The sequence below is a fragment of the Neoarius graeffei genome, chromosome 8 (genome assembly GCF_027579695.1).
Source record: "Neoarius graeffei isolate fNeoGra1 chromosome 8, fNeoGra1.pri, whole genome shotgun sequence".
In the NCBI taxonomy this organism is placed as follows: Eukaryota; Metazoa; Chordata; class Actinopteri; order Siluriformes; family Ariidae; genus Neoarius; species Neoarius graeffei.
In genome coordinates, this window is record NC_083576.1 from 51,965,107 (window position 1) to 51,984,174 (window position 19,068).

General features: G+C 41.2%; 1 protein-coding gene across 1 annotated transcript in view; it reads left to right on the forward strand.

Annotated features, from left to right (window-relative positions):
• Positions 1-11,538, forward strand: part of gpc3 (glypican 3) — a 277,143-nt gene extending 265,605 nt beyond the window's left edge. The window contains 1 exon segment of the mRNA XM_060927818.1: positions 10,934-11,538. Within this exon segment, the coding sequence (XP_060783801.1) occupies positions 10,934-11,112 (179 nt within the window). The 3' untranslated portion in view covers positions 11,113-11,538.
• The last annotated feature ends 7,530 nt before the right edge of the window (positions 11,539-19,068 follow it).

Here is a 19,068-nt window from a genome sequence, read left to right on the forward strand (position 1 = left end):
TTGCATTTTTTTTTTCGATTGAGTGAATGTCTCTGAAGGCCAAAATTTTTACGAAATGATTCATACCCTTTCACAGCTCACCATACTTTCCCCGAACAATGCTCTTACACACTTGCATGCCTGCCTCGCTGGTTTATTCACTCTTCTCAAGCAGGGTGAGTGTATATAAAAGCTGTATCAAATTGCATGTTGACTTTAATGGGAGTGGCTGTACAGTGTGCTGCTGTCACAATGACAAATCAGCCTTTCACTCCAGAGGTGTGCTCTAACCACTGGTCTGGCCATGGAAGCGGGGGAAGAAAAAGTTAATTGCTGTCTGGCTTGCGTTCAAGCGTTGTCGTAATTGCAAAGAAATTTCAATGAGTTTTTAGTACCCAAGCTTTATTTGTTCACCCCCTTCCCCTGTTTTAAAGGTGGCAGCACTGAAATGGGCCCCTTGGCATTTAGACACCTCCCCAAGTTTAGGCCTCCATCTCTTTGCCTGTCCTGCACTTGGCCTGGTTCTCACTGCCAGCCGTTCTTAAGACCCAGAATTAATTACAATTCAATTCCTTTCCTGCTGGTCCCAGGATCACACAGCCACTCGAGCAAATGGTGGACTTCCTCCCGGTGGAGCAACAGCTCCAAAATGGAAGCAGTGACATTACAGTGCAAAAATGAGTGACATTAAGGCCTGGGGCCTCATTTATAATGATGTGCATGGAATAAACTTAAATGTAGATGTTTGTTGATGTACTATACGTTCTTATGAATGATTTATACAATGCTCTTATGGACAAAAATGGTTTGTAACCCTGTGGCCTGTTCTGTCATACACACAGGAATAAAAACATCCTCAAATATCCTTATATGGTGGGACACAGGCACTGTTACCAGTTGGTTAAGTAATTAATCATGGCCATTTTCTTTAACCCCTGAAACTCATGGTCAGTAGTTGCAGACTTTCAGTCCTCCCTCTTGTAACATTTCCTATTAGTTTTACTGTAGTTATTGAATAACGAATTGCAATTACTTATTAATATACTTTCGGGTGAATAAATGAATTTTACTGGAGGGAGAGTCTGATGCCCTGTGTCTGGTCGGAGTCTCATCGCATTGCTCCTGTGGAGGACGGCCCCATGTGGACAGTTGAAAGTCACACTTGGAAGACGCTCTGGACACTTACAGTAATGCTTTTATGGCTGAGGATGACAGTTGACTTGCTAACTTTAGGACTGCAGTTGTCGTGAACAGTTTTGCACTCAAGTTTCCATCAATGAAGAGTTATAACATCAATGAAAACAGTTAAAACTGTTAATGTTATAGTCATGTTGTCTGTTGTTGCCTAAATGAGGATGGGTTCCCTTTTGAGTCTGGTTCCTCTCGAGGTTTCTTCCTCATGTCGTTTGAGGGAGTTTTTCCTTGCCACCGTCGCCACAGGCTTACTCACTGGGCATAGATTAGGGATAAAATTAGCTCATGTTTTAAGTCATTCAAATTCTGTAAAGCTGCTTTGGGATAATGTCTGTTGTTAAAAGCGCTATACAAACAAACTTGACTTGACTTGAGAGTTGCGGTGATGCACAGAAAGCTGATCCATGTTATTTATTTGTCTGAAATATATATATCGAGATGTGTATTTTGGTCATTTGCACAGCTGAAATACTCAATAACTCCTTGCCTCCTGTGACAAACTAATGTCTACGGCCAACTCCTATTTTTTTAACAGTAAAATATACTAGTGATAACACAAAGTCTGAAATGAACAAAATAAAAGAGAGTACCATTTAAAAACATATTGTGGTATTCATGAATTTTTCTGGAGTTGCCAAGCATGAAACAGTATGGGTTGGTTTGATGGTTTGGCTCTTATGCATGCATAATTAAGATATTTTCGAAAATCTTGCATGTCAATAGCATTTATAGTGCCCTCCACAATTATTGGTACCCCTTGTAAAGATTAATAAAAATGGATAGAAAAAAATCCACCTTTTGTTGAAGTAGCTTCATCTCACACTGGGGAAAAAAAAGAAAAATCCAACCTTTAAATGAAAAACTGATTCAGAGAAAAACAAATCCTTCATCAAGAAATAATTATTTTCAACAAAAACACATGCCGGCGGCACGGTGGTGCAGTGGTTAGCGCTGTCGCCTCACAGCAAGAAGGTCCGGGTTCGAGCCCTGTGGCCGGCGAGGGCCTTTCTGTGTGGAGTTTGCATGTTCTCCCCGTGTCCACATGGGTTTCCTCCAGGTGCTCTGGTTTCCCCCACAGTCCAAAGACATGCAGGTTAGGTTAACTGGTGACTCTAAATTGACCGTAGGTGTGAATGTGAGTGTGAATGGTTGTCTGTGTCTATGTGTCAGCCCTGTGATGACCTGGCGACTTGTCCAGGGTAGACCCCGAAGCCGTTTGTTTTCAGGATAATGGCTGGCTGATGAAATTATTGGCTGGCTAGCTGACTCAGCCAAAACCTTAATGGCTGCTGCAGCCACCAAAATGTTTATGGCTACAAATGGCTGATACTGGACGTCACTGTGTGGCATATATCCGGGCGAACGGATCAAACAAATGGGGGGAATAAATAGCAAATTACCACAGGTCCCCTGGTCTCTTACTTCATTGTAAATATAAATCTAGCAAGATTGTAGTTCAATGCTAATAATAAGCTAATCTGGATTGTTCGAGGAAGGCATCTAGCTATCTACTCTCACTAGCAATGACCAGTGAAGGACTGGCAGCTATCTTACTATGATGAAAGTAGAGTGGTGGAGTACTTTTTTTTTATCAATCTCGAAGTATGTGAAACAAACAAACAAACAAAAATACCTTTACACTTTCCCTCAGCAGCGGCAAAGAATGCAGCCATCTTGTCGATATCGGAGTCGATTGATGCTCTGGGTGGGTTCCCGGGTTCCCCAGTGTATCGTGGTAACGGTGTGAGGGGCGGGAAGCCAGACAGGTAGTCACAACGGCAAGCTTGTGGTGGCTCTCTGTGCTGTGATATCAGTTCTAAATCTCTACAGTGTATGCCTATACGTCTCTATTGTGTTACTACTAGTGTGTACAGTTGATCATGTTTGTGTCACTTTTCTTGTAGCTCATGATGTGGATAAACCCATTATTTGATGTACACAATTCTTAGTGGCTCAGCCAAATTTTATTAGATAGCGGCTCAAATTGGCTTACAAAATTATTGGCTGGCGGCAGCTCAAATTCTAAATGGCGGTTTTAGCGGTGCCTGGCGGCGGCTTCGGGGTCTAGTCCAGGGTGTACCCCGCCTTTCGCCCGTAGTCAGCTGGGATAGGCTCCAGCTTGCCTGCGACCCTGTAGAACAGGATAAAGCGGCTAGAGATAATGAGATGAGATGAGAAAAACACATGCCACTATTATTGGCACCCCTGCATTGAATGCTTTGTACAACCTCCCTTTGCCAGTAAAACAGCACTGAGTCTCCGATAACATTTTATAACATTAGAGATACAGAACAGGGTATCTGAGACCATCCCTCTTTACACAATCTCTCCATCATCCAAGGTCCTCAGCCCTCTCTTGTGCTCGCTCCTGTTAAGCTCAGCCCACAGGTTTTCAATGGGGTTCAGGTCAGGGGACTGAGATGGCCAGGGCAGAAGCTTGATTCTGTGCTCAGCGAACCATTTTTGTCTTGATTTGTGCATATGCTTCAGATCATTGTCCTGCTGGAAGATCCAATGATGACCCAGTTTTAGTTTCCTGGCAGAGGCAGCCAGATTTAGATTTAAAATGTCTTGGTATTTCATGGAGTCCATGATGCCATGTACCCTAACAAGGTTTCCAAGGCTTTTGGAGGCAAAAACAGCCCCAAAACATCACAGCACTTCCACAATGTTTTACGGCTGAGATCAGGTTCTTTTCATTATAGCCATCCTTCTTTTTACACCAAACCCACCTTGAGTGTTTGTTGCCATAAAGCTCCATTTGTGTTACATCAGACTATAGAGTATGGTTCCAGTCAAAGTTGTAGTTGTGTTTCCCAAACTCCAGGCACTTAAGTTTGTGGTTAACTGACAGAAAAGGCTTTTTTTCTCGCATACCTTCCAAATAATCTGTTGGCATGGAGGTGGTGTCTGATGGTGGTTTTGGAGACTTGGAATCCCCAAGATTGTAGTTTTCCTTGTAATTCACCAACAGTGATCCTTGAGGGTTTTGTTTGTTTGTTTGTTTGTTTGTTTGTTTGTTTGTTTGTTTGTTTGTTTGTTTGTTTGTTTGTTTGTTTGTTTGTTTGTGGAATTGCCTCTCTTACCATCTTCCTCATTGTATATGGGGGCAAAATAAACTTGGGTTCTCTTCCAGGCAAGTTTGTAACTGTTCCAGTTGGTGTCCACTTTTTATTATTATTGCCCTTACAGTAGAAATGGGCATTTTCAGGTGAGGAGCCATTTTTATAACCATTCCCTGACTTATGAAGGTCAACACCCTTCTCCCTCATTTGGTTTGTGTGTTCTCTTATCTTATCTTTCCCATGTTGATGGATGATGAAGGGAATTTGGCCTCTGCGTCACCTCATATTTGTCCCCCAGTTAATCAGGAAGTCATGGATTACAGCTTGAAAGTTCCTACACACTCCAGTCAACTCAAAAATGTAAAATTTAAATGGGAAACATGCTTCAGTTACATTGTGTTCACTGTCATTTCCAGGGCTGCCAATAATAGTGGCACATGTGTTTTTGTTGAAAATAAATCTTTCTTGATGAGGGATTTGTTTTTCTCTGAACGGATGCATTTAAATTAAAGGTTGAGTTTTTCTAATTGTTTTCAGTGTGAGATCAAGTCAAGTCAAGTCAACTTTATTGTCAAATTTGCTATACATGCTCGACATACAGCACAGATGAAATATCAGTCCTCTCTGACCCACGGTGCAAACAGGGAATGCAATAAATAAAAATAGAATAAAAATAGAATAATTGAAAAAACAAACAATATAAACAGTATAAACATTCTAGATAGGAACTAGACAGACTAAACACTCAAACAATATAAACAGTATAAATAAACAGTATAAACACTAGATAAGAACAGGACAGACTAAACACTCAGACAATATAAACAGTATAAATAAACAGTATAAACACTAGATAACAACAAGACAGACTAAACACTCAAACAGACAATATAAACAGTATAAACACTCTAGATAGTAACTAGACTAAACACTCATATACACACACACACACACACACACACACACATAAATTGGTACAAATAGCCAAACAGTCAAGGGCACTTGAGGTATAGCAGGTAAACATGAAACATGAAATAAGCAGTATAAACAAACTAGCAGCTGTTAAGATGAGGTAGTGCGGAATTAGTGCAAATGAGCGAGGTAAAGTGAGATGTGCGGTCCCTGAGTTCAGTGTGTTAATGAACGATGAGATGTATGTATATGTGTGTGTGTGTGTGTGTGTGTGTGTGTGTGTGTGTTGGGGGGGGAACTGTGAGGATGACATGTCAGATGCTGAAGGGGGGTGTGCGAGCAGAATCTGTGGCAGGGGGCAGAGGGGGGAGGAGGGGCAGAACAGGGAGGGAGTTGAGCTATGAAGCTATGTCACCGAAAGATAGATTTCTTTATGACTCTTTTGACTAAACTTTACAAGGAGTGCCAATAATTGTGGAGGGCATTGTATGTATTTTGATTAAAGTTAATATCCTAGCCCTCAGATTCTTGTGATATGTGTTGTTTGTTATGACTCAGCTAAAAAGTTGGATTTGCATAAGCATAGAGTATGTGATGTATGATTTGCTGTGTTGTGTGCGTGTGTGATTGGGTGGCACGGTGGTGTAGCGGTTAGCACTGTCGCCACACAGCAAGAAAGTTCTGGGTTTGAGCCCATTGGCTGACGGGGGTCTTTCTGTGTGGAGTTTGCATGTTCTTCCGTGTCTGTGTAGCTTTCCTCTGGGTGCTCCGGTTTCCCCCACAGTCCAAAGACATCTGGTCCAAAGACATGGGGCAGCCATGGCCTGAAGGTTGAGCTGAAGTGCCCTTGAGCAAGGCACCTAACCCACAACTGCTCTCCGGGTGCTGTAGCATAGCTGCCCACTGCTCTGGGTATGCGTGTGTGCTCATTGCTCACTTGGTTGTGCATGTGTATGTTCACCGCTTCAGATGGGTTAAATGCAGAGGTTAAATTTCACTGTGCGCTTAAGTCTGTGCTTGAGTGTACCGGTATATGTGACAAAGGCTTCTTGGTTTCTTTTTCTTCTTGTGTCTGGGATAATAGGGAATGTATGGTGCTATCACAGGAAAGTTATGTTAGAAATGAACTACTTCTTTGGGTGCATGTGTGTAGGCTATTGTATGTATGGTGTGTGTCTGCACACATGCTCGTGTGTGTGTGTGTGTGTGTGTGTGTAGTTTCTGAAAGAATGAGGCTCTGCACAGCTGGCTTGATAGGAGGTGCTTCCACACATAGCTGAAGTGCCTCTCCTTAGTGGTCTTTTATTACTGATATCCTCTTGGCCTTTCTCATAACTCGCTACATATATCATGGTCTCTCATTTCTCAGACCATGTGCCCCAAGATGAGATGCCAACATAAATGAAAAGTTGTTTTAGTTTCCTTTTGGGGTGATGGCATGCCTGATGGGCATGTTGTTCCAGACAGAGTACATTTGCTCTGAATCCTGATGAAAAGACAAATCTTGAAGTGTGTATAATAATGTCACACAATGAAAGAAAGCAGATACGGTAGAGAAAGGAAGAAATTGCTTCCAACTTCCACATTTTCCAGTAGAATGAAGTTGAATTATGTATCACGATACAGCCAAAGTGCAAGTACGACATTACTTGTTTAGGGAAGCTGTCAGACTTTTGCTCTCAGTATTTTAGAAATATGTACAAACGGCATTTCCTTTTTCTCCTAATATTTATTCTTTTATTTAAAAAATGGGGCGGCACGGTGGTGTAGTGGTTAGCGCTGTCGCCTCACAGCAAGAAGGTCCGGGTTCGAGCCCCGTGGCCGGCGAGGGCCTTTCTGTGCGGAGTTTGCATGTTGTCCGCGTGGGTTTCCTCCGGGTGCTCCGGTTTCCCCCACAGTCCAAAGACATGCAGGTTAGGTTAACTGGTGACTCTAAATTGACCGTAGGTGTGAATGTGAGTGTGAATGGTTGTCTGTGTCTATGTGTCAGCCCTGTGATGACCTGGCGACTTGTCCAGGGTGTACCCCGCCTTTCGCCCGTAGTCAGCTGGGATAGGCTCCAGCTTGCCTGCAACCCTGTAGAACAGGATAAAGCGGCTACAGATAATGAGATGAGATGTGATTTAAAAAATGCTTGTGACCCCTTCTTTTTCTGGAATAGTGTCATCTATATACAATACTACTCATTCGTATTTCAGGTTTCTGTATTCTGTTTTCTACATTGTAGAACAATACTGAAGAGATCATAACTATGAAATATATGGAACATATATGGACTTATGTGATAAACAAAAAAAGTGTTTAAAAAAAACAGCTTTGCACATGATCTGCATCATTGTAGTCACCTGGAATGCTTTTCAATTAACAGGCGTACCTTGTCAAAGTTATTTAGTACAATTTCTTGCTTTCTTAATATGTTTGAGATCAAGCAGTAAATAATAAAAATACAGTAAATAGCCCTGTTTCACAACTGCAGTAATCCATATTATGTCAAGAACCGCTCAACTAAGTAAAGAGAAACGACATCCATCATTACTTTAAGATATGAATTGACTTTTAATTAATAAAAATAAAGAAAAACCATCGAATTAGAAAGTGTGTCCAAACTTTTGACTGGTACTGTATACAGTGATGCTTGAAAGTTTGTGAACCCTTTAGAATTGTCTATATTTCTGCATAAATATGACCTAAAACATCATCAGATTTTCACACAAGTCCTAAAAGTAGATAAAGAGAACCCAGTTAAACAAATGAGACAAAAATATTATGCTTGGTCATTTATTTATTGAGGAAAATGATCCAATATTACATATCTGTGAGTGGCAAAAGTATGTGAACCTCTAGGATTAGCAGTTAATTTGAAGGTGAAATTAGAGTCAGGTGTTTTCAATCAATGGGATGACAATCAGGTGTGAGTGGGCACCCTGTTTTATTTAAAGAACAGGGATCTATCAAAGTCTGATCTTCACAACACATGCTGGTGGAAGTGTATCATGGCATGAACAAAGGAGATTTCTGAGGACCTCAGAAAAAGCGTTGTTGATGCTCATCAGGCTGGAAAAGGTTACAAAACCGTCTCTAAAGAGTTTGGACTCCACCAATCCACAGTCAGACAGTTTGTGTACAAATGGAGGAAATTAAAGACCATTATTACCCTCCCCAGAAGTGGTTGACCAACAAAGATCACTCCAAGAGCAAGGCGTGTAATAGTTGGTGAGGTCACAAAGGACCCAAGGGTAACTTCTAAGCAACTGAAGGCCCCTCTCACATTGGCTAATGTTAATGTTCATGAGTCCACCATCAGGAGAACACTGAACAACAATGGTGTGCATGGCAGGGTTGCAAGGAGAAAGTCTCTGCTCTCCAAAAAGAACATTGCTGCTCGTCTGCAGTTTGCTAAAGATCACGTGGACAAGCCAGAAGGCTATTGGAAAAATGTTTTGTGGACGGATGAGACCAAAATAGAACTTTTTGGTTTCAATGAGAAGCGTTATGTTTGGAGAAAGGAAAACACTGCATTCCAGCATAAGAACCTTATCCCATCTGTGAAACATGGTGGTGGTAGTATCATGGTTCGGGCCTGTTTTGCTGCATCTGGGTCAGGACAGCTTGCCATCATTGATGGAATAATGAATTCTGAATTATACCAGTGAATTCTAAAGGAAAATATCAGGACACCAGTCCATGAACTGAATCTCAAGAGAAGCTGGGTCATGCAGCAAGACAACAGCCCTAAGCACATAAGTCGTTCTACCAAAGAATGGTTCAAGAAGAATAAAGTTAATGTTTTGGAATGGCCAAGTCAAAGTCCTGACCTTAATCCAATCGAAATGTTGTGGAAGGACCTGAAGCGAGCAGTTCATGTGAGGAAACCCACCAACATCCCAGAGTTGAAGCTGTTCTGTATGGAGGAATGGGCTAAAATTCCTCCAAGCCGGTGTGCAGGACTGATCAACAGTTACCGGAAACGTTTAGTTGCAGTTATTGCTTCACAAGGGGGTCACACCAGCTACTGAAAGCAGAGGTTCACATACTTTTGGCACTCACAGATATGTAATATTGGATCATTTTCCTCAATAAATAAATGACCAAGCATAATATTTTTGTCTCATTTGTTTAATTGCGTTCTCTTTATCTACTTTTAGGACTTGTGTGAAAATCTGATGATGTTTTAGGTCATATTTATGCAGAAATATAGAAAATTTTAAAGGGTTCACAAACTTTCAAGCACCACTGTATGTCAGAATGATGATAATCTCAGCCTTAGAGATTTTTTTTATTGTGATAAGTGTTATAGTGGTATATCAGTATACCACTTTAAAGTGTTATACCAGTATACTGTAGCATTGCAAGGTGGGAAAGAGCTTTTCCAGCTTTTAGCTGCACTTAAAGAGGAACTGAAGGCAAGTTTTTTTCATTATCAAAATTCTATTTATCTCATTTTATAAAATGTAGGAATGCATTTCTGACAGCTATTTTGTCGCTGCTATAGCAAGTTATGAGTGTTTGAAATATGCTACGGAATATATCAGTCCATATGTCAAAGCAATGGCCATAAACGAGATTCGCTGAGACCTGTGCAAGACTTCGTAGGACGGAAGTAAAATGTACAGCGGAAATCAAAGTGACCAACATCTACCAACGTTGTCAAAAGACGCGCGCGCCCTCCTTCGAACGCTGACATAATCAAGCCGGAAGTTTTCCCTGTGTCCGAAATCGCTCCCTACTATATAGGGCACTATATAGTGGGGACGCCATTTTGTAGTGCTGTCCGAAACTTTAGTGAGGATTATGTGGGAAATGCGCTCAGTATAATATGTATGTATCACAAAATTACATGCATGAATTTTTTATTATTTTGAAAACCCACCAGCGGCCTGATCTGGCACGTTTTAATTGTGCGACAGTAATGACGTAAATACCAGCACGACGGACTCGTCCTTATCCTGTCGTCTTTCCAACTCTTCTCAGTTGATTCGAAGTCGTATGGAATAATCTCCATGTCACGTACGTGAGGGAGGCGGATGTATGTGCAGAAGTATACAGTTTAATAAACTGCAGAATATATATACAGTGAGACAATATATACACAGGCAAACAATCCAAAACGGCAGGCTCGATCAAAAACGAGAATACAGGCAAAAGGGTCAGTCGAGGCGCAAACACTGCATCAGAGGCTAAGCGAGGACAAGAACGAAAAGCAGGAAATCAAGACAACGGGTAGAAAGGCTCAGTAATGCGTACATGCGTCTCGTAATACTTCGCGATGCAAATGCATCAGCACAGTCCTTAAATACGCAAACACACAGTTCCTTAATTGAGCTCAGGTGCGCCTTGGCCACAGCGCGCAGGACTGACACTCCATCACTGATGAAGCTGGCAAATCTCAAAATTAATCTGAATTGGAATGATATGGCGATCTGGCCGCTGTGTAAACGGTTTTCAAAATGGCGGCGCTGACACTTCACGTTTGAAGTCTCGCACAAATCTCGTGAAGATCACGCAGATAAGCGACGCCTGCCGTGGACCAAATGAGCTACATTCAACATGGCTAAAAACCGAAAAGGCCGATAAGTGTAATATAATATGCCAATACGAGTCACGATATAAGGTTAATAAAGCTGAAAACGTAATTGAATAACACATTAATTAAGAAATAAAGCAAGTTTAAAAATGACTTCAGTTTCGCTTTAATGTAAGAGGCCAAGCTTTCCCTTTATTTCCACTTCAGATTAGACATTGTATGGGTACTTAGTTTCTTCTCCTCTTTCTCTGTCTTTCAGATCTGGCAGATAATTTGGCGATGGATGACTTGACCTTTCACGAGTTGCTCCTGACCCCGAGACTTGCCACAGACACACACGGCGGAGCGTCTGTCTCCGGAGCAGCAGACGGCCTGTATGTCCCTGCTCGTGTCTTCTTTCTGTTCGTCATCCTCCTTCTTCTCTTTGGATTTCAGTGAACCCTCCAATCTGTTTTCCACTCCAGAATCCCTCTTCATTAACTCCTGGCTGTCCTTTAAACTGGCCAGTGAATTTTAAAGGACTACGCATCTGACCCTTTTGTACATATGGTGAAAGATAATCTAGACTGAGGACAGAAGACTCTTTCTCCCTTTGTGTGCTATCTCTGCTTTTACTTAATGAACGTCTGTTGGTTTTTTTGTTGTTTTTTTTAACTTGTACAAGGACCTGTTCATTTGCCAAACTATTAAAGACGTACTTTTCCAGAGCATGATAAATACAACATCTATCCTAACTGTGTATCCCTTTGTGTTTGTTTTTATCCAACAGTAGTCATCTGTTTTACATGGGACATTCTCTGCTCTCTGGTGTTTTACACAAAGCTTTACAGTAAGAACAGAGCTTGCTGAAGAAGGTACTTGGAAAAATATGGAATCAATTTTGTGCCAAAATGTTCATACAATACTTTTGAAATATCAAACAAAAACGACAAATCAAAATACAAAAAACACAAAAAAAGTCAATTTTTTTAGACTGGCAAACAAGTTATTCGTGTAATCGTGCAAAATATCAGTCTATTACTCTTCAGAAACCTTTTATTTTGGTTCCGTGTCTTTCTCAGTTTTGTTTGACGTAATTTATCTTGGTTGCGATTCCAGCTTTCTTGTTTGCGCTCCCTGACTTTTTGCTTGCAGTTTTGGCACAAACTTCACGTGTGGGCGGGCTGTCCAGGAATGCATTCCCATTGGCTAACTTGTGTTTGACTGACAGCTACGCTCAGCCATTCCCTACTCGGATTCTGGCGGACTGTTTGACGAGTGACCGATCCATTGACGGTAAACAAGGATCGAATGGACTTCAGTGGCGACTATGATATTGAATTTACACTTTGTTGAATTAATTCAATATCATAGTCGCGGGGCGGCACGGTGGTGTAGTGGTTGTCGCCTCACAGCAAGAAGGTCCAGGTTCGAGCCCCGGGGCCGGCGAGGGCCTTTCTGTGTGGAGTTTGCATGTTCTCCCCGTGTCCGCGTGGGTTTCCTCCGGGTGCTCCGGTTTCCCCCACAGTCCAAAGACATGCAGGTTAGGTTAACTGGTGACTCTAAATTGACCGTAGGTGTGAATGTGAGTGTGAATGGTTGTCTGTGTCTATGTGTCAGCCCTGTGATGACCTGGCGACTTGTCCAGGGTGTACCCCGCCTTTCGCCCGTAGTCAGCTGGGATAGGCTCCAGCTTGCCTGCGACCCTGTAGAAGGATAAAGCGGCTAGAGATAATGAGATGAGATGAGATCATAGTCGCCACTGAAGTCCACTCGATCCTTGTTTACCGTCAATGGATCGGTCACTCGTCAAACAGTCCGCCAGAATCCGAGTAGGGAATGGCTGAGCGTAGCTGTCAGTCAAACACAAGTTAGCCAATGGGAATGCATTCCTGGACAGCCCACCCACACGTGAAGTTTGTGCCAAAACTGCAAGCAAAAAGTCAGGGAGCGCAAACGAGAAAGCTGGAATCGCAACCAAAATAAATTACGTCAAACAAAACTGAGAAAGACGCGGAACCAAAATAAAAGGTTTCTGAAGAGTAATAGACTGATATTTTGCACGATTACACGAATAATTTGTTTGCCAGTCTAAAAAAATTGACTTTTTTTTGTTTTTTTGTATTTTGATTTGTCGTTTTTGTTTGATATTTCAAAAGTATTGTATGAACATTTTAGCACAAAATTGATTCCATAGGAAAGGACCTAACCCTCTCTTTTTTTTCTTGTAGAGGCCATGCTTTTGTAATTTAATGGACTTTCTAGAGGAGGAAGACTGTGACTAATGGGGTCTGTGGAAATGTAGTGCTTCACTAGTGGACATGGGGTCTGATTCCTGGACACGCACACACACCACATACACACTATATAGCATCCTAATTCTGCCACTCATTTCCTCTGCAGTAAATGATCCTTGCAGAAGATCAAGGGATTGGTGTGTTGTTGTGAAACTTTCTCACTACAGGATGACACCAGCTGAATTTTATTTGGAGAGATAACGTTTTATTAGAATGGCAACTTTCCCTTTTACAATCATGCTATCTTTTCTTCCATCCATCACTCTCTTTTGCTTTTTCTCTTTTCGAAGGCATACATTTCTGTCTTTCTCTGTATCCTTATCTGTCTCTCTGACTCTCGCATTGACAAGCCATGTCACATTTAGGTGTGTACCAGAGCTGGATGACTAAAGACACGGCCCATGTGGACACCCTTAAATGTCCTCCTCTTGTCTTTGCTTTGATTTACAAGTTGCCAAGACAATGGCGTCCAAGAAAGGAGGGACTGTTTTGATGGCTCAAGTGTTGGACTGTGTTTTTCTTTGTTTCTAAAACTGGAACACAAAAGAATAAATCCTGTTAAAGCTAGACGGCCATTCAATTTCATAAAATCGGTGAAATTTAGTTCCCTCTGAAATTTGGTTGTTGTGATATATGTTTATTTCTGTAATATCTCCCAAAAAAAAGGCAATTCTGTGGCTGGGAAGTTATTTAACGTGAGGGGATTCCCGAGCAAATAATGTGCATGAGATCGCTCGCTTCATGCAGTCAAACAGACAGAAGCAGTCCGGTGTGCGCATGCGCAAGTTTACCTGCTTCTTCTTCTTTTAGGTTTAACGGCAGCTGGCATCCAGTGTTGCATTACTGCCATGTACAGGTTTATCTTGACCGTGCACTGACAGTTCCATCATTCTATCGCTAAATGAACAGCTGATCACACTGAGGTGCTCGCTGACCACCGATATTTATTAGTTTGGTCCTGCGTTTCCTTTCCTTCGCAACATAACGTCTTTTCTTCACGCTTTCCGTTACTGTAGTCGGTCTTTCATGTTTCATTTGCATCCTCCATTTTCCTCTCCTGTTTCAAATTTGTATCCCACAATGCCTTGAGCGAACAGGGAAACCCCTCCACATGATGCATGACGTAGTCTCTTGAATTGGGCCATGGTGAAGCAGGAAAAAATAGCGGAGAATTTAGGGCCACGTGGCCCTAAATTCATTAAGTGTTCTATTTTTTTTTTTAATGAATAAAATTTGAAGTCTGTGATTCGAATTCAGTAGCTTTCGGTCCACTAAACAAAAATAATTGGGTGTCAGGGAAAATTCTTTTCATGACCTACACTTGAAAAATCTGAAAGGCAGTCTACCTTTAAGCTCGCTGTAATAATTAACTGTACAAATTACAGTCAATAATTATAGAACATATTTACAGTAAAGTACTGTAATATTTTTACAGATAATTACTTACTACATTTTTACAGTGCATCATAGTAGATCACTGTAGCTTTAAGGCTTAAAGTGCATATCCTGGACCAGTTTCGTGTTTTTTTATATGAAAGTATGTCCCTTTACACACTCATCCAGAAGGGTAATTTTGCACAAGGCCATCTGTCTACAGCAGAAAAAAAGAAAATAACAAAACGCGTCTGGAAAAATCCCAAGGGAGTCTGGAGCCAGATTCGTGACGTTACCTGCGGAAGCGCCAGCAGGCTGCGAGAGCTTTGCACGGTTTCAGTGCACAGCCTGTGTAGACCAAGCGCTCCCATTTCTCTCTCATTGTCCGGTCTTTTGGAAAACGATGAGTACTAATCCCATCAAGATTGGTGTTGCTACACCCTCCTACGATACATCTGTTAACCATTTTAATAATTACGTGATAACATTGAAGAAACTTGCAGAAAACCACCAGGTCGTTTTCTCATAAACAAACCAGCGCTGACGTAGGATTCAGAGGGAGGCGTCCCGCACGCGACGTCACGAAAATCAATGTTTCCCAGGAAATTCAAATGCCAAGTTTTTTCAGAGGCGGACCAATTCGCCTCAAATGGCTTGATTTCAACTGAATTTTTCTGGTATTGCGCAAGGTAAAAAAAATTGCACAAAATGCAAAATGTGACAGATATTTGACCAAAGTTTAATATAAAATAGGAGAATTACATTGATCTTGCTCCTGAATTTACCCATGATATGCCCTTTAAAGTGCATATCCTGGACCAATTTCATGTTTTTTATATGAAAGTATGTCCCTTTACACACTCATCCAGAAGGGTAATTTTGCACAAGGCCATCTGTCTACAGCAGAAAAAAAAGAAAATAACAAAACGCATCTGGAAAAATCCCAAGGGAGTCTGGAGCCAGATGCGTGACGTTACCTGCGGAAGCGCCAGCAGGCTGTGAGAGCTTGCACGGTTTCAGTGCACAGCCCGTGTAGACCAAGCGCTCCCATTTCTCTCTCATTGTCCGGTCTTTTGGGAAACGATGAGTACTAATCTCATCAATATTGGTGTTGCTACACCCTCCTACCATACATCTGTTAATCATTTTAATAATTACATGATAACGTTGAAGAAATTTGCAGAAAACCACCAGGTCGTTTTCTCATAAACAAACCAGCGCTGATATAGGATTCAGAGGGAGGCGTCCCGCACGCGACGTCACGAAAATCACTGTTTGCCGGGAAATCCAAATGGCAAGTTTTTTCAGAAACGGACGAATTCGCCTCAAATGGCTTGATTTCAGCTGAATTTTTCCGGTATTGTGCAAGGTAAAAAAATTGCACAAAGTTTAATATAAAATAGATGAATTACATTGATCTTGCTCCTGAATTTACCCGTGATATGCACTTTAAGCACTGAGCTACCACTTCCCTCAACTAGTATGCATTCATTCAACCACCTCTACCACTGAATTAATTCACACTAAAAGAAGAAAGTTTGTGCTTTATTAACCTGACATTTTTACTAGCATATAAACGTACATCAAAGATGGTATGAGTTCACCTCAAAGTTCACCTTAAAATGAACAAGACCCCTTCATTTTCAGATATCGACACAATGAGAATCTTTACCAAAACATTAGTTATTCCATTATGCAATGTGTTTTCTGGTATTTTACTGTAAACAAATGCACTGCTCTAATTCCCCAATCATTTACAGTACAATCTTGTAAACTAATAACAGTATTTTGCTGTAAAATGAATACTGTAAACGTACAGTCATTTTTTATGGTGTAGAGTAATAAATATCATATATGTTCTTGTAAATTATGGAAAGGGTTTCATATTTTGAGCTACGTTTGAAGAAGCGAGTCAATATCCGCGGTCATGTGTTAAGGCTCTGAAATTAAAATCGCCTGATTCCAGTCTCATCTGAAAGCAACAGGCATGTAACTTCAAGTAAACAATCAAAGACTCATGAATGAAATCACATCTAAAATCCAGTGGGTATTAAATTAGTTATTATGCATTGGCCTGTAATGAATTGCGATAAGACGTCCTGTAATTAAACACCAAATTTCCTCTTGACTGTTTATATTACAGTTGATTGAGTAGTGGGGGAGTATCAGACGCCATTTGGCAGACTTTTTTCTTTCACACCAGTTTCCCAGTTTAGAATTCAGTGACGAGTTCTTCTTGTATGTGCAACACTTCTTCTTGGTTGACCAGTATTTGTGACTTGTGGAAGCCAATATTGATTCTTTTTGGAGTATGTGGTAACAGATTGTGTCACATCCAAACCAGATTGAGATGTTTTCTGGCTTTGCGACTGCATTTTGATTTGACAGTTTTCATATTTATTAAAGTCAATAAACATGTTCACATTGTACTGTGAATTTTCTCTGTGGTTTTGGAGAGGGATTCTTGTTAGTTGATGAGACACAGGGGATCTTTGTAAAGTTAGTGTGTTTGTGCGTTTCGACTCAAAGACGCCAGGGAGCTTTGTAACGTTTGTGTTTGTGCGCTTCAACTCAAAGACGCCTTTCTGATATCCAATTTCACAAGTGTGTGGCAAAAATGCAGACTAATTAAGATATGAGGAACCACACAGGGCCAACTATATAAACAAAATGCAATCTTCTTATTCAGTCATTGACTCCTTTGATGTGTGTAAAAAAAAAGTGTCAGACAGCTATAGAGTTTCACACCAAAAGCAGCAAACAAACCTCATTTTGCCTGAGTGTTTACCTTCTAATGCCCCCCACCAATGTATTTAGCAGGCTCTAATTTATTTCCCATTACCCGCCTAATCTGGCCACCTAACTGACTGTGGGGCCACACACCCTGAGGCAGGGTCTTTTGCATTCTCATACTTGCTCCTTTCTCCCTCAAAGCCAGATAAAGCTCGACCGTCTCTAGCTGTGCCTTTCTCTCAGAACTTGCGAAGAACCTTTAGAATGGTAACGAAAGCCTGGTTATCAGGCCAGGGCCAATGGGGGCTTGAGAGAGGGAGGCAGCAGCTGAGCTGACCCCAGCTCCTGCCTACACTCTGAATGTTAATGGGGATGGGAGAATGGGCAAACAGACCCATTGAGATGCGTAGGTTGAATGTTTTCTTAGGGTAATAAAGTGGCAATACAAGGACGACCCAATTTTAGGGTCAACTGGTTCATATTATGTGGGGTGAATGGGGCACTGGGGAACTGAGTGTAGACTGATTTATCTATTACTGAGAACATCAATTAGGCTAATTTTTACAGATATTATCAGCTCATTGTTAGATCGCTGTGAGATAATGATTCCACCACCAAAAACTCGTCATGTGTAAATCATTTGTAAAGTTACATATAGAGTAATTGTAAAGTAGTCAGCCATGCGATATCAAGTTGTAACAAAATGTTTCACGCTAGCTCGTTCCTATTGAGATGTTAATGAGCAGGATGTTGCGCTAAGAGCCATTTCTGAAACAAGCATAATTCTTTTTTTTTTTTTTTACACTTAATCCCATTCATGTTCTGCGGAATTCCAGGGCCACAAATTTGTCCATTAGTGAGAGCTCTGAGGCAAATAGTGCTCACCTTTTGTTGTCCATTGAAAGTAACACCAGCGCACTTTCACATCCACAGTCAACAGATCTCCAGAAGTCCTCAGCGGCTTTCCATTGGCCAGCCGCTTTCCAAACCACAGTCACACAGAATGAATGGGGTCAGCTAAGGAATGTGGGACACAATAGTCGGAATGCGATGTTGCTGAAAGCCTCCCCCAAACCATGCAAACACACACACAGCCGCAGTGATACATACGCATGCTTTCACAAATCCAGACATGTTGAGGCCCCAAGTGTGCTCTTGATGAAGTTTGGTGTGGGAAAATATACTTTAGGCCAAGAGTGCATAAATACACGATTACCAGTGTGACATTAAGTTATAAATCATGGGTCTAATTTAAAGAGGCTATAAATTGCATTTCTAGCTTTTGCCATCAGTCAGAAATTATTGCCTGTCTCTTGGTCACATGGTGAACCAAATGGCTTGTCAAAACATCAGCATATGAAATAACACACATTCTTTTAAACTGTTTATTTTAGATGAGTCAGCCTAATAGTATTCCAAATCCTTACTTTATTGTAGTGGTGTGCATGAGATTGTCTTTAAATAGTGAAGTATAAAGTGTGCTTTCTACATTTGATTTTGAAATTCTTACTTTTTATATGCTATATTTTTATTCTTTATGCTATATTTCTTATTTATTAATAAGTATTAAAATGTTTTTTTTTTCTGTCAGTTGATGAGATTTATTCTGCATTTTTATACTGTCACGTAAAACTTACCCCTACTTCACATCAAAGAGTACATTAAAAATAATTTGATAATTCATGTTGGAACACTGTCAGAAATAGGGGTACAGTAGGAGTCCATTTCTGTCCCACAAGGTCTTCTTCTTCTTTAGCAGTCCGTCGATAACGACGATGACACGGGGAGGGGCTTATGCCTATGGCGGATGTGGGAGGACATCCCAATTGCTGTCTTAAATGTCCTGTCGCAGATGACACACCTGTAGGTCGCTTCAGCAGGTGGAGGTGCTGGTTCTAGTTTGCGCTGCCTCTTTTTTGACAATAACTGAACATTTCGTTCCCTGATAGCGCCGGCAGCGCCGGCCACCACCTTCCTCCAGGTCACACGATCTTCAGCTTTCACCCTCCAG